Below are 17,375 nucleotides of genomic sequence, written 5' to 3' on the forward strand. Positions count from 1 at the left end.
TATATATATATATATATATTAATATTACCAACTAGCTTATATAAGGAGATTTCATCTTCATAAAATTGGATTGTTCTTTTAAAAAAAGAAAGGTAATAAGTACCTAGGTATTTGTTTTAAAACTATGCTGTTTAGCATGTCTACACTTCCAAAGTACACAATTTTTAAATAAATATTTAATAAAATTGTGTTAAAAAACAGAAGGAGGAACTCCTGGTTTTTATTAAATAAGAGATAATTTTTATTTTTTTAATTATCAAGTTAGAGGTGAATTCAAATCCAAATACTTGGGAAGTCACCTTCCAAAATTTACTCCTTTTATTTCAATGTGAGATATGAGGGTGAAATTACAAAACCTTGTTAGGTAGGCTACAAAAGAGAGGTGCTCAGAAGGCAAAGATTTAGAGGAATTTTTTCAAAATTGCTGCTTAACGTGTATTTGCTATTGAATTTCATATTAGAAAATTCTTATATGAAATAACATGTCAGTTAATTAACTCAATTTAGCAATTCCACAGTGTGTTCATATTTTAAAACATCATGATGATAAGTAAAAATATGCAATTTTGGTCACTTAAAAAATACATTAGAAGAATATAAATTCATTCATTCATTCATTCATATGTGTGAGCATGGAAACAAGGTAAGACGAGGAATGTATAGGAGGACAAAGATCTGAATTTGAAGGAGGATGATTTTTAGCTCCTGACTCCTTGAGTCTTTGTAGCTCATCGAATATACATAGTTTTTCAGCCACAGTGGTGGTTTCATGTCTTAATTTTGCTGTACTTAAATTTCCTCACATCAAACATTTAAGACAACACATTTGCACAGGGCTTCAAGCACACTGTGGTTTGGGTTAAATCCCAGCCACTTAGAGGCTGTTTGCTTTCCATAATGACATTTTCTCCCACTTCAGAGCTGAATCCTGATAAATCCTCACTCCATGATAGATATTCTGTAAAACAAGATTTTATAGGTGAGAAGCAATTCTTTTGACTCTTGAGTTTATCTAAAATAGTTTTTGAAAAGTGCAAAGGTAATTTAGATGAATTACCTAATCTTTACATCCTTAATATACCTTGGAATTTCATATATTAGCATTATCCCCAAATTAAGCTTAATGTATAATACTTTATATAACAATGGTTGTAATGAAAAGGTAGATATCATCTATGACTTGGTAGTACACAAATATAGAATGAAAGGAATTTCAAGGAATTCTGTGAATAAAAGTAATACATGTGATAAAATAAAAATATTGCAGAAAATAATCTAGTATGACATTTCTAACATTCAATTAAGAATTAAATAATATACTTGGTAAGTAAGTGATGTTAAGCTGTTTAAAGTTTCACCAGATGCTTTTAAGATTGATTTTCATCAAAATTACTGTACTAAAATGTTTTCTTTTGTTGTACAGACTCAAATAGCAAACCTCAATTTTAAATCGGCTCTTATTTGCAAAAAAATGCTTTGACATAGTGCATTTGTTCTGCCTGGGCAGCAATAAAGGATTGTGGTATCATTTTGAAGAAGGTTGTTTGACAGAGCCTGTTTGTTTATTTGGGGTAATGTGAGCTGCATTCAGAAAATGCCATATTTTGTTTCATGATTGTATACATTCTCTCCCATTGCTCCCAGGCAAGACTTGTAAGCAGAGAAGACACGGATTTAGACCTTTTTTCCATGACCAGTGGAAGTGCTTTGTCTGTGAACAGAGAAAAAAAAAGTCAGGCACACAGATACTCAGCGGGATCTTCAAGTAAGTTGTGGTTTCCTTCAGAATTAATTTAGAAATCACAAATGAATTGAATGAACTTAATGCCAACAAGCATTCTTTTACAGATAGGGGGTAGGATGCCAGCAACCAGAGCTGCCCCAAAATGTGTATTTGAATTTTCTCTTTCTTCCTTTAAATGTCTCCTCTCATATAAACAAAATTAAATTATTTCTAAAATTTACAACATCAGTTTTTATTTAATTATATTCTGTGATTCAATGCCCTTTGCTTCCCATCCCCAACTCAATGGATCATATTGAATTCTTTGACAATGTATTTCTAAAAGAATTTTAGGCTAATTTTTTAAAGTTAAATTCATCATTAGTGTATTTTTTACCTTTTGTAATTAATAAATGTAGGTAAAATTATTTGTACAGAAAAATTTTCAAATACAACAGAATTTTTGATAGTATGCTGTCAAAAAAATGCTTTTAAAAACTACTTTCCTTAGATGACAGTTTGATTATATTTATTTATAGTGACTCTATATTCATAAACCTGCCACAAACACCTACTAACTTTAATTTGGGGAAGAACAGTTTGTGAGTGAGTGTGTGTATGTGTGTGTGTGTGTGTGTGTGTGTGTGTAATCTAATAAAAATTACATTACAGTTATAAACTGAAAAAATGTACACATGAATAAATAACTGCATCTTGTGGTATGGGGAATAGAACCTAATTTTTTTAAAGTCTTCTTTAAATTACACCCTAGAGATTTTAAAATAACTCCTAAAATTAGTATAAATTGGTATAAAAACATTTCATTTGTTATCATATTTGTTATCTTCCCAAAGTATAGTGAGACTCAAAAGTCTATACAGAAATTTACAATATATTATAATTATTCAGTTTTTCTTGAAGAAGTTATTTTCACTGATATTATATTTATACAAAATTAATATATGATTGAATATAAAAATTTAGTTTTTAATATGTCTAATCTGAAAATATTTCCCAGTCTTCAAAGAGCTTAAATTTTTCTTGCTTGTTTATAGAATTTGGTCATTGAAAGATTGTTCTATGTGGTTGAGAGAGAAATATTTTAGGTTTATTCATCTAATAAATTTCTAACATCTTGCATGGTGATAATTGCATCAATTTCCAAATATATATTCCATTTTAGATGGAATGAAACCTATTACAAATTAATTAATAATGCTATCCATTTTATGCATTGTATATTACAAATACATATCAGTTTGAAACATTGTAGGTAAAAATAAACAAACCAAAAATAGAAACAAAATTGCTCTGTTATTGTACACAGATATTACAACTTGTTTTTGTAAAGTATCCTTTGAATGTTAAAGCATGAATAACTCAATGAACCAGCAACTGTCCTGAAATACATAACCTTCATCTTTCTCTTACATGACACTGAATCACAGATTTTATAGTATAGAAGATCATGTGATAGAGTTCATTTCATGGCACATCCTCTGAAAAACTGAAATAATGATATTCTCACTGTAATTCCAATTAGTTGTTAACTTCCATTATTGCAAATACTACTCTCTAAGTAGGTTTACTAAGTGACAGTATAAGACAAGTGACTTTAGAAAAATAGAGTTTTTATTAAATAACAAATATTTAAGAATAAAATACTACTTAATCATAGTAGTTACTAACCTACTATAACATCAGCACAGTTTAACGATAAGGAGTGTGAGACATCAGTCATGTCTTATTCCTTAAAATGGAAATGATAGTAAAAGTACCTACCTTGTAGAGTTTTTGCTAGGGTCAAAATGTAGAGCATTTAGAATAATATCTGGCAAAAAAGAAAGTGTTTAATAAATATTTTATTATTGACCATCTTTGATATAGCTATAAAAGAATAATCATTTGAATTAAGATATTGAGGTGTCTTTACCTAGGAACACAGGCTTCTGCTTATAAGAAAACTACTCTTAATAGTTGCTTTACCGAAATAAAAAGCTTAGCCTATTATTCTATAGAAATCTTTTAGCCTTCAAAGATCTTGTATCCTAGATCTCCATGGCCCTAACCCAACAACACTTACTCCTTTGGTATTTGGAAAGCCCTTTTTCCTCAAGCTTTCTCTCTCCCTCAAAACTTGTCACCTTGTTAAAGCTAAAACATTTCTTTTTTGCTTTGCAAGCCAAATCTAGAGAGTAGTTTATGGGCTCCAGCTGTAAAACTCTTTTTGAGTCTTTGAACTTTCCTACATATTTCTCTTTCAACATTTCTCTCATACTGTGACATGTATTATTTAGAATCAGATAATTTCAGGTCTAAAATTCCCAGTTTCACCATCACATATAAATCATATGAGCCTGGATAAATTATTGAACTTCTAAGGATGAATTTACTATGTGTAAAGTGAGGATGATAATATTTGCATTCTCACATATTAATAAGTAAAAAATGTGTTAAAATGTACATAAATGTAGTATATTGCCTAAGCATATTCTAAGGGCTTGAAGAATACTATCTGTTGTTTTCATTGCTCATTGTATGTTTTATGTTCCTATTGCATAATTTTAAAACAAATACAACATAGAATTGTCTTCCTTTTCTGTGTGTCAAATAAAACAAGAACCAATATCTTTGCCTGTCAGCAATTTCAAGTAATGTCTTTTCTTAAGATAATTTCCAAAATTCTCTGTACCTTTCCTTTTAGTTTTTACTGCTCTCTTTAAGAAGCCAGGGAAGTCATCTGTTATCTAGATTTCTAATCCATCATAGGTTTATAAAAAAATGGAAGAGAGTCCATTCTTATTCAAAACTTACCACTTATGAAATGAATATACTGATATTCTACATCTAGATAATATTTAGGTAAATATTTGGTTTCACATAAAGATAAGCAGCAACTTGATCCCATCTTTTTATTCCAAATACATTGATATGTTGCCTTTTAATTTTTCATGTACTAATTATATAGCTGAGTCGGTAAAAGAGTAGAACATGAAGTAATATAGTTCTTATTCATTCATTCAAGAGTCATTACTTGAATGCTCACTGCTTACTACACACACAATAATGTTTTCCAGGTGTCTCCTGATCATCTATGCACTTCTTAGGATATACTTCATTTAGTTAGCAGGGATTGAACACCCATGATATCTCTATGATAGTGAATAATCAGCCACCAGTCAAGTTCTTCCTTGGGCATGTCTAAACCTCTCATGAGTTGTAAGACCTTTTAAGGTGGTATAGAATTTTCTGAAAGTAGAAATAAATTGTCTCACTTGTTCAGGAGTGAAGCAATTAATGTGGTTGCAATGAGTGAGGAAGGCATCTTGGAGACAATTTACTGTATTTAATGAAAGAAAGAAGTGGAAGGAAGCCATGTAACAAAAGTTAAAAGAGGGCAAAGAGTAAAATGAATCTCTGCTTGTGGGACATTGAAGAATCTGTTTGCACCAGAGGTTCCACATATTCAAATAATATCAAGTAAGGTTGGATTGAAAAGGAAGCCTAATTATAGACAAGTTTGAAAGTAAAGAGGAAACTTGAACTTTACTACTGAGTAACTAATGAATACTTTTGAAAGTAACTTATGATTTTAAAAACTGAAGTTAGTTGAGGAAAAATATTCTGAATCTCTCCTGATGTTGCACACTTCCCCCAATATGTTGATAGAGTAATTTCGCAGTTATTACTCAGAAAAGATTAATTTTTGTTATAGAAATTACAAAATGAAATAATTCAGGAAATGTCCAAACCCAATGTTTTATGAATTGAGAGACTATAGGTAGTAGCTAAAGCAAAAGTAGATTCCAGAAATGGCCATTAATATATTCCATGTGGGATAAGCTTATTCCAATTATCAAATTTTAAATTTATAAATCAAGACTTATTGATAGGTTGCATAGTCATATATGTCCATATCTATATATTTAAATATGCACATGTATATGACTGTCAGATTGGTGCTTAGCTGCATTTATAATCCCATAATGAGAGACTTATGAATAAAATACTGCATATATTTTGGGGTTATTATATAAACTGCACATGATGATAGTAATCAATTACATGATAACAATGTGCAAATCACTCCTACAGACCACTAAGAAAATAGAAAGCCAATTTGTATGTGCCTAACACATAATGGGCACTTACATTAAAAAAAATAGATGAATATGTAAACCATTGTTACTGCATTCCTATATCAGATATATATAATGCTTTATTTTTCCATGGATATTTTCTTACATAAAACAAGGAAAACCTTGTTAAATTTCCATTAACATTCTATAGATTTCTCTCCAATGTGTGTGATTGAGATTTAGACTAATAAATGATTGAAGATGTTAAAGTAAGATTGTTGATGAAATTCTGTCATGATGGGAATTTGAAGGACTTAGTCTCAATCAGGGAGGAAAATTTCTCTCAGAAGCCTCTAAAAAGTTTCCTTTCTGATTCATTAGTTACAACAGTGTCATACTAACTTGTGGGGGAGGGAGATTGTTTTTTCTTCTCTGCTGCTAGAATATATGTTCCAGAAGGCAGGGAATTTAATGAAGCATTCTAGGCACCTAGAAAAACTTTGTGGCATATGGTAGGCCCTTTAATATCTATTGGGCTGAGGGATGGATGGATGGATGGATGGATGGATGGATGGATGGATGGGTGAATGAATGAATGTGGTCATCCTTTAGGTTAATAAGAGCTATAGAAGAGAGTATCTGATGTTGTCTTGCTCCAGAGGGAGAGGCAAATTGTACGGATGAGGAGGTTAGTAGATTGGTAGACTTTCTCTAGTATATACCATTGTTTCTATAAAAGCACCTGTCCAAAATTCTAGTATTTGTAAGCATCAATGAGTATACTCTATCCATTCACTAAGGATTTTATTCTGAGTTTCTCAAATAACTTGAGATGCAATTTTCTATAGAGTCAGGTTATATGAAGCCAATTCTGTTATTTGTTAATTCAAAAATATTTTTGGAATGCTCCTTGGAGATTCCATACACTATATAATGAAAGGAGTACTCAGTCAGACCAGCATATTTCCAGGCATCATGATGTTTTTGATCCTTATAAATGTATACTGTCATTGTCTGGGTCCAATCAAAAGGTAGCTATCATACCACATGTTAAATAAGACAAATTGAGCATAAGAATTATTGACTCTACTAAAGGAACAGCTATAAGAATGTGAAATTTTACCTTAGTGTTGAGGGAGATCACCCAACGAAGGACAAACTTGGAAGTGTTCATATCTCAGTGGTGAAAAAGTATGATTCTGCCACCAGATAGCAGAGAAATTCTCTAATTTGTCCATGGCAAGGCTGGTCTGAAGTTATGGGGCAAACAGTGTGCAACTCCAGAATAAGGGAGAGGGAGCAGGGACTAGCAATCAGTGCTGTAGGTATGCTGCGGGAATAGACCTTGCTTAGGGCAGAGGATGCAACAGGAATTGGTTTTCCTGTGGAGAGGATGGCACAGATGTTATTGCCAAAATGAAGTTACAAGGTTACAGAGGGATCCTGTTCTGGGTCTGCAACTCAGGCAGACTACATCATAAACCCAAAGGGCTAACCTTTCCCCACCTGTGTCAGAAATTGCAAAACCTCCACCTCCTATGTTCCTCCAGAGTCCTCTCCTTAGAAAGCTTAATGTATTCTCACTCTAAGAGAGTAATGATTGAACAAATTCCTTTATCAAAAATCATATATAGTTACTGAGGCAATAAATTGATAATGGATATATAGGCATGCATTAAATTGCTACTTTCTGAATACAATGATTTATATATGTATATAATAAGTATGTGTATGAAGAACATCTTTATAAAGAGTAAATTGGAATCTCTTCAAAAGAGATTCACAACTTGGATCAAATTAAGTCCTAGTATTCACAGCATTTTAAGATAGAAAATATGCTTCAACAAAATTGAGGAAAAAAGAATGCCTGAAATTTTCAAGAAACTATCATTCCATCACTCTTTCTTGCTTTCTTCTAAGTTTTTTATACTATTTCCAACCTATGAAATCATGTCACTAGCTTGAGAAAACAATTAGCCAAGAAATGTCTAATAAAGTGAAATATAGCTCTTGCTAAACTTGGAATTATGAGGCACAAAGAGGTGAAGAATGATTAATTTATCAATCACACTCTCAAACAGGATGATAGTGCAGTATTGGTAAAAGTATGTGTTTAGGAATTGAGTAATATAATTTCTTGTTCTTGTTTCACTCTTCAGCAGTTTATTTGTGATCTTGGGTAAATCACTTGCAACTCAGATGTAAATTTAGCAGATAAAAGCAGCCTAGCATAGTAGAAAGAAATTGAAGTAAACCAGATAATAATTTGAATTCCATTTCTCACATATATAATCTTGGAGGTTTGATTTATTTTCATTAAAAAGAATTTTGTAGTGAGAAATAGATGAATAGGTAGATAGGCAGACAGACATGCACTTTGGACTCATGTGGGAAGGTGGGGAGAAAAACAACAAACATAAAGGAGATACAAGAGTTCAAATAGCTTTCAAACTCTATAATCCTGCAACTGGAACAATAAAACTTTATATATGATAATTTCCCAACTAAAACAGTAACAGACGCTATTATTTCTGACATTTTACAGTATGAAAATCATACTTGTAACAAACATTTCTCTGTGCCAGAATACTTCTAAATGACCCCAATTTCAAACATTGTTTAAATTGTCTCTAATTACTTCAGCCAAGTGCAATCAACCTAGAGGGGAAAAATATCTTTTCTTTAAATGTTTTCCAAGTAAAGATAAAAAAATTCCACCATCTGTGAGAAATGACAGTTTTTTGTTAATAAAATCAAGTTGAATTTTTAAAAAATGGAATTGAGTTTAAAAATCAACACACCTACTGAAATAATATGGCAATAATATTCTACTGTAAATATTTAGTAGTTGATACTTTAATATCCCAAGACATTTTAAAAGAAAAAGAAAAAAATTCACAGAATGGTATTTGAAAAATGATCTATAGCTTAATCTTTAGATGTAAACACTTTAGGAAGATGTTTATAAATTGAAAGTTAAAAAAACAGTAAAGAGGGAATTAGGTTAGACAGGTACAAAGTAATTAGGTTATTGTGACAATAATTACTAAATCTAGGAGGTTTTATACAAATGCAAAATGCAAATGTAAAATATTGTAATAGGAAAAACAAAGAACTATGATGCTAAACAACTATCCTGTTTAAGAGAAATTTCAGGTTTTCAATTTAGGGGACTGTATAAAAGGTGGCCTTCATTTTATATCTGATTAATTCTCATACAGAATATTAATTAGAGGTTTGTCATCTCTCCTGAAGAAAACAGTATATATTTTAAAAAGAACTCTAGCATATTAATGGACCAAATTTTAAAGTTCACAAAAGAATTTTCTTTTGAAGATAAAGTTAATAATAACTATAATTCTACCCCAATCAAATTGTGCCTTTGAAGTTATTTGAGGCTATTGTATTCAACAAACATTTGTTGAGCACCTCATATATTAAGTACTATTCTATATTGTACATGTATTATCAAATTCAACTAAATTCTAATTCTAAACCTTTTAAAAATATAGGTCAGTCTCTGTACCTTATAATCACACTTACTATTGTAAATATTGCAATCTGTAAGTAATGTTTAAATTTATTTTCCAAAGTTAAAAAAAAAAATCTTTGTAAAGGTATTTCGAAAAGATAAGCAGTATCTCTCATGTAAATTAGCTTTGGTTTTTCTCTCTGAAAGCAATAATAATAAACTCCATCCAAAGCAAAGATGTGTTCATGAGTTGCAATGTTAATTTTAAGGCTGAAATTGTGATCACTGTCTCTTTCCACTTCCACAGTAAGCAAAGTTGATTGGATGAGATGGTTGTATATTTTCCAAGGATATCCCACCTGTACTTAACCACTATTTCACTGTGGACCAGATTCTTAGGAATTTATTTTAACAAGTCACAGTCTAAGTAACAGTAGTATTATCAACAAGCATATTCTAAATTAGACTGTCCACCTATGGACCATACAGTACTCTCAAAGTATAGACCCTGATATCTTATTATAGCTCTGCTAATGGCCTAGAACCTTTTGTTAAAAATCACCTCAGGAGCCTGAGATACACAAAGCATACAGACATATTCATACCTGCTATCCCTTGCCAGCCAGATCTGTCATCATGGTGTTTTCTTGTAAAAGGATGAGAAAACCATAATTATGACACTTTCCTATTATTGATTTTCTTACTTGGACTATAATTTATACTTTTACAGAAGATACAAGGCCAAAAACTGTAGATAGAACATGCAAACACACATGGAGAGAGAGAGAGAGAGAGAGAGAGAGAGAGAGAGAGAGAGAGAGAGAGAGAGAGAGAGAGAGAGACCCTTAATTTGTGGCATATTGTCATTTATAACAACAATTTATCCATCACAGACATTTCATTGGAGGGCTTACTTTCCCATTTTGTCATCTTGTTGCTCTGCACACTTACGGTAACCTGCTCCTAACATGTATCTCTTTTTAAATTCCCCATTTTCAAGGTCCCAGGATCTCTAACTAGAATTTGAATTATTTTGGCAGTTCTACTACTTCCTACCCTTCCCTTACATTCTACAATTTACATTAATAAACGATTTCTGCATTGGAAGTGATAAATGTCTTACATTCATCCCGATTTACCAATGCATATAGTGTTCAAAAAGTGAGTTTTAAGTTATATTTAAGCATGCCCCTGCTTCAGTATTTTTCAATATATATTGAAATTATATATTAGAAAGAATAAATTGATGGTTCAATTGTCTACTGTTTAACTAGTATATTAGTTTTACTTGCACCTGACCTTTAGAAAATCTGGATAATTATATAATTCTGATGGTATTTTTTCAGAAATTACCTTAAAGAAAATGATGTGTATTAGTCTCTAGTATTCTGTGTCTTTTCTTGGTTCAAAGACTTTATATTATTGAAGTATATATTTATGTAATAGATACAGGCAATGCCACTCAAATATAGTAGTATTCTTTGACCAACTTTAGGACTTCTGATAATGTCACTTTACAAAGACCTTGCAGGGTAAATAGGGAGTCAGTGAGATAAGTGATGAATATAAAAATCTGAAAAACCTTATAACAAAATAATTTTAAATTTTAAAAAGTCATATTGGAGTTACAAGCTAGGTAGACACAGGAAAAATATTTTCTGTTCTATTTTCTCATTTATGAAAATTAAAACTTACATTCACTTTTGTAATTCTTATTTCCAGATAATGAACAAGTTGTTTCATTCCAAGGCTGACAAAACAGATATTCATTTCACATTTGCTTTTCTAAAGATTTCCTTTATGACACTTTTATATTAGAGACATACTTTATTACTGAATATTAAATAAGATATTGACTTTTTAAAGACAAACCATACTCATGTGAAATCATGTTTTGATTGTGCTTAGAGCCACTTGACTTTGGACAAATAATTTAACTTTGTTGCCTGAATTTCCTCAGTTTTAAAATGAGGATGGGGATACGTATCTTGCAAAAATGTGATAGCAATGAAAGAAATTGTGACTATAAAGATGAGAGCCAAAGCCTGGGACAAAGTAGTCTCAAATCCCTGTTATTCCTTCAATGTGACATTTTCAGTGAATGTATATGAGTGAATTGACACTGGCAGAGAATTGAAGAGCAAATGAATGATGAGAAAATGTAAGCAATATCAAAAGTGTTCTTTTAGTAGCTATATTTAATAATAAAAATGATGGATTTTTGTGGATACTAAATGCACAATAGCTTCTTAAGTATGTATATTTTATTAATACTTTTCATTATTGGGACTCTTATGGTGATGCTGTCCTGCCTACAAATCTTGTTCTAAAACAATTATTTGGTTTTCACTGTAACAATTGTGAAATTTCACTGTAGAAGAAGTCAAAATTGACTTTACCCTTTTCCATCTAAAAGATTCAAATTTCAGTCTCACTATACAAGTTATATTATCTCTAGATAAAAAACAAAGAAAAGATTAGATTTTATACATTACTGTGGCCAAGTTAAACTGTTTGTTCCATACTTAATAAAATCTGAGGTTTTTATCCTTTTTTAATTTTTTATCTGAAGTATTCAATTTGAAAAATACAACCAGTAAAGAAACTATAGCTACATCTTATAGAATTATTACAATTATAAGAATTATTATTATTGTATTTTGTTTCATAAGAGTTGGTTTCTAAAAGTGTAAAAATTTAAGCTTTCAGGTTTCTTTTTATTACAGTTTAAACCATTAAGTCTGATCTTTTTGTTAATCTGAAATTATTGGGCAAGGACTTTAAACTACAGATTAGATTAAGCCTTGCTTTTTATCCTTGAACTTTGGCCATTAATTAAACAAACACATTAATATTTCAACCTTAAAATACTCCAGTAACCAAAAGTAGTTAATGAAAATTACTATCACATCAAGAGCACTTTTACGTGGTTAGTGATTTCAAGTAATATAGAGAAATTTTAAAAATCTTCTTTGCAGAGTAGGCACACAATAAATTGTTGTTGATTCTGTCCTTGAACAAATTGATACTGTCCATTTCAAAGTCTGAGACAGTTTAATGAAATAGTCAACAATGATTCCAGGCATGGTTAAATATAACAGTTATTATTAACCACAGAATAATGTTTACAGATCTAAGACAGTAGCTAGATTCAACAGAGATTGACATTATCCAGAGAAAGACAAATTTCATCTGTGTTTATGTGAGAGAACTAGTTGTATGTGTCAGCTACATTTATTCTTTGTAAAGAAAAATTAACATTTTTGAGGACAGGATCCATGCATGCTCTATTGATAATAGATTAAAGCGTGATGTTTCTAACTGTAATATTTTAGTTCTCACCCTTTTCCTTCATGATCATTTTCTTTCACAAATAAATTGGTTTACTGTGATGTTTTTCTTTTTCCAGCTATTGTTATTGTTGCTTTCAAACCAATTTCTTACACTAGCTAATGTGGTGCAAAAATAAATGGGTATGGTCAAATGTGAAATGCATTTGTCAAATGAATGAAACCAAAGTGCAATAATATAATAAATCCTCAGGCTAGTCATGTTTATTGTTGCCAAATGTCTCCCTGCTAAGAACTAATAAGCATGAAAAGGGATAATGAAAGTTTCCATGAAAAATTTTTGGGAAACCTATCCACAAGTCTTCACTATCTGAGAATGTGGAAATAAGTATTTGTTTTATACAAGTTCCATATGAGGACTGTAAAGTTGAAATTTAGAGAATAGAATCACATGGAAAGCAACTACAGTATGACAGTTACTAATATTTGGCTCACAGACTAAAATTGACAAGAGAGCTCATTGAAAGTCAGGAATAGAACAGTGTCTGCCACATAATACATGCTAAACAAATACATGATGAATGATTGTATGAATCAAAGGAAGATTTTAAATTAAAGCTTTCAAAGACCTAAGTGATCTTAAAAATCCAATTTGGGTTTTAAATGTTTATATTCTAAAGATACAATAAACATTTGAGAATTTAAAATGTGTTCTTTCTGCTAAAAATTTACTTTGGCAAAATTAATTAACGTGGTAAAAGGAAGAGTGTAAGAAGATAATTAAAAGTTGAAATATAGTTTTGTATAAGAACCAGGTTCTTTCAAATGAATATGCACATTGATCTAGGGTGAAAAATACTTCCAGTTATTTGCATTATTTTTTCCATTGTTCCTCAATTACAAATACTTATGGACACTTTGTTACACAAAGTGTAACACAAAGTGTTAACACATATACTGAAACTGAATAGAGTCCTTAAAAGGACATTTTAAAAAATGACTGAAGAGTTTGGCAGGGGACCTTTCCCAAGATGACAAGAGAAATGGGACTTGCATGAATTTCTTTAGAACTAACAGTGTACAGTAAAAAATGAGTGACAAGTAGCTTATTGTTAAATTCCACTGTTTGCTTAATGAGTTGCAATTGGAGGGGGTTACCAAGGATTGAACTCAGAAGCACTCGACCACTGAGCCACATTCCCAGACCTATTTTCATATTTTATTTAGAGACAGGGTCTCACTGAGTTGCTTAGCACCTCGCTTTTGCTGAGGCCGGCTTTGAACTGGCGATCCTCCTGCTTCAGCCTCCCAAGCCGCTGTGGGATTAGAGGTGTGTGTCACCTCACCCAACAATGAGTTGAGTTGAACTTTTGATTACCTATTCAACTTAGCAGTTTAAATACCTAGTATCAATGAAAAATCAGAAAGCCACAATAATAAGAATTGTAAAGGAGAGTTTTCAGTAGAAAGAAGGGTTCTAGTTAACTTAGGGGCCACATGAAGGGAAGGGCAATCTAGTTCTGAAACAAATTACAAGATGTATTTAGATTTTTAAAACCGAAGACAGATAACTCAAAGAAAAACAAAAGTCCTTGAGAAAAAAACAAAAAACAAAAAACAGCATTGAGAAATATATTAGTCTAACAACCACGGAATTTATACGAGTAAGACAATTATTTTAGCACACATTTGACACCACGTTTTAGCCTCCGTGACTGCAGATGTAGCCACAGGTGTCTTGAAGAATAAATGAGTAATAATGTGTTACTTATTTATAACAATAAATAATAAAAACTGGGAAAAATAATGTGGCCTCAAAGAACCTGTATCAAATATCCATGGTTGTTTCTATAAACGATCAAAACAGGCAAAATACTAGAGTAAGATCTATCAATCAAAGTAAGATTCCCAGTTCCATGTGATAGTTTTGTGCTCTTTAGGAAATTTTTCTCAAGATAAATGTACATAGTCAAAACAAATTGTTTGTGTTATACATATCAACTTTAGAAAAATAATCGAAAATAAAATAAAATTAAAAATTAAAAAATGGAAACAAACATGTTGATTAGTAACACTGATAACCTATACTGGTGGATATTTTGTAACTATTAAGTGTACTGATATTTTGTAACTATTAAGTGCACTAACCTTAACTAATTTTTCTCATTTACTTATCTCTTAAGTACTGAGTAAGTAGAATAATTTTAACTGTCACTGTTCTGTTGGAATTTTGAAAAACAAAAAATTATTAATATTTTTATAACTTACAAAAAAGTTTTATTCACTGAAAAAGCTTAACAAATCTCAAGAACTAGCAAAATTATACAGAAGAAATCTGAAAGTGATATTCAAAAAACCTAAGTGTTATTTAGTTTTATTCTCAGTGTTAGATTTTAAACTATTTATGTGAAGTACTCTGCAAATGATGATTCTGATTAAAAGGTAAACATAGCTATGGTCTTAAAGAGTGCCTGTTATTTAAATGCTGTACTGTCTACCTCAACACCAAACATGCCCAATGTAACTAATTCATTGCACTTAAATTGATGTAAATGCTTTGCTGCTAAAAATTTGTTCTGGTCACTTTCATTAAAATGTTGAATTTTTTTTGGTCCATGCTTTACTTATGCTGTATCTGCTGTTAAGTAATACAATATGGGAAGGTCTTTGAAATAGTTTCTGTATCCAGACCCATAGTGTTGAGTATATTGATGAAAATCCAATGACGTATTACCATACATCATGAGATTTCTATTTTGACCCATTTAACAGTTTTTTTATACATACCAGGAGAGTCATTCAAAGCATTTTACATATTAAATTACTTATCAAAACACAGTATATATAGACCTTGACATTTTTTTAAAGAACCAAGGATTCAACCAAAAAGGGTTTTTTTTTTTTTTTTAAAGAACCAGAACAAATCTTGAGCAGAACACAGATTATGTGGCATAGAAGTGACTTCTTTAGAAAATAAAGCATTCTCTTCAAGACATACTTTCAGCACACATGTAAGAGACTGATTGGTTGATTTCTATCATCACCTGCAAATATGCAGCAGACTTGAAAAAAACAAAATCTATAATGTTAATGTTACAGAAAAGAGAAAAAATTGTCAGCGTTCCTTTAGTCATAATTTTTCTGTTCTAGGAGCCCATCAGTAGGTCTCACTCTAATATCAATTTTTTGAAGCAAGAGTCTCTTGCAATTTTATTTTCATATAGGTAAGTAATTTTAGAATGATTATACATTGACTATATTAAATTGCTTTTTATTTTCTTTTTTCATTTCTGGAGTAATCATAGGACAAAGTAATGACTTTGCAATGAATGCCAATATGTGATTCCTTCACAGATGTGTTTTTTACTCCTCAATTTATTTTCTATATATCTAGTTATTTGAGAGTTTATATGTTAACAAAAAGAATCACTAAATGCAATGAGAGAACAAACTGCTCAAATTGTCTGTTTACACAGCAAAACAATAAAACTCAAGCTTTTAATCACACCTAAAATATTGTTTTAGCAAAATCACTGTCTTCATTTAGTGTTTGTTATTTTAAAGACAAATTTTCTATAGAATTTTCATTTCACTGAAAATATATTTCAAAATTGCTGTAAAGCTGTTTTGTAATATCACACAATGTTTTTATAAAGTATAATTATTTTTGTTAAACAAGGAAAGTTTTACAAATATAGGGTTATGGTGTGAAAAAATATAAGATTTGAAGATGTATGTGCAACTTCAAAATAATAAAGATAACAGAACAGTATTAAGGAAACAAATTGTACCATATGGTAAACTTCTAGTCAGAAGAAAAATCCTTCAGAACGCAGAAACTGTTAAACATTAGAATATTAAACAACAACAACAAAAAGCTACTTTCGTGCAATTCAATCCATATAATTTTAAAATAATTTATAAATACATGAAATTATCTAAAAATGTTTCAGTTCTTTGTACAGGAAATGCTACCCTTCTTAAATGTCACATCTTTGGTAAAAAGTTTGCATTAAGAGTAAAGTCCTCAAATAATATATTTTTATACTAAGATAGTTTCATCAGAAATATAATTTATCAGTAATGAGCTATGTTATTGAATTAAATTTAAAGTACATACTTATTTCCACTTATTCCCTTGAATAAGGCTTGCAAGGATCTTGATTCAGCTTTCTCTGAGGGAACAAAATATCTGTTAGTCATTCATGAAGATCAGCTTACTCTTTTATTAATCTCTATTTTTATCTGAAATAAATACATCTGAATTATAAAGCTGTCCCAATAGCTCTTCGTTTCTCAGACATACTGCTTTCCCACCCATCCTCAGCCCCAGCCTTCCCCTATGTACTGTGTTCTCAAAACTATGTTCTTGTTGTCCAGGAAATAGTTATTCATCAAAGGATTTTAACTGCTAGGGCAAGATGAGGGTTTACCCTAACTGTGTTGGTTTTTTCAAAAGGACCAAAGTAGACATTCCATTCGGTTATTTGGGGGAAAAATTAAATTAGATCTTTCCAATACATAAATAGTAAGTAGGAGGAGGATAAGCTTTTAGGAAGCAATTCCTTAGTGCTTTTTAGGCCACAAGTTTATCAACTAGGAAGTTCTTGCTTTAGGCCCAGTAATATTCCTGTTATTTGAAAGAGTGCTTGAAGTTTTCCTGTTTCCCTCACTCTTCTACAGGAAGCAGCTTAAGGCAGGATAAATCTGGTCCACACGGAAGTCAACTTCAGTTGCCATTTCTCTTAGTTGTTCCTCTGTGCTGAGATTGCCTCCAGGAGAGCCAGTTGTGAAGGTGTCTGGACTCCTGA

At 31.0% G+C, this 17,375-nt stretch overlaps 1 protein-coding gene across 9 annotated transcripts in view; it reads left to right on the forward strand.

Annotated features, from left to right (window-relative positions):
• The window catches only part of LOC124983487 (ALX homeobox protein 1), a 231,364-nt gene that overhangs the window by 173,505 nt on the left and 40,484 nt on the right, over positions 1-17,375 (forward strand). For 8 of the 9 annotated variants that reach the window (XM_047550808.1, XM_047550800.1, XM_047550802.1 and 5 more), the window contains one exon: positions 1,645-1,765. In XM_047550808.1, the coding sequence (XP_047406764.1) occupies positions 1,645-1,765 (121 nt within the window). Of the gene's footprint in view, positions 1-1,644; positions 1,766-10,996; positions 11,085-17,375 lie in introns of those variants that run through there. The other variant, XM_047550806.1, reaches the window with a different exon arrangement.

Source organism: Sciurus carolinensis, chromosome 4 (assembly GCF_902686445.1).
Source record: "Sciurus carolinensis chromosome 4, mSciCar1.2, whole genome shotgun sequence".
Classification (NCBI taxonomy): domain Eukaryota; kingdom Metazoa; phylum Chordata; class Mammalia; order Rodentia; family Sciuridae; genus Sciurus; species Sciurus carolinensis.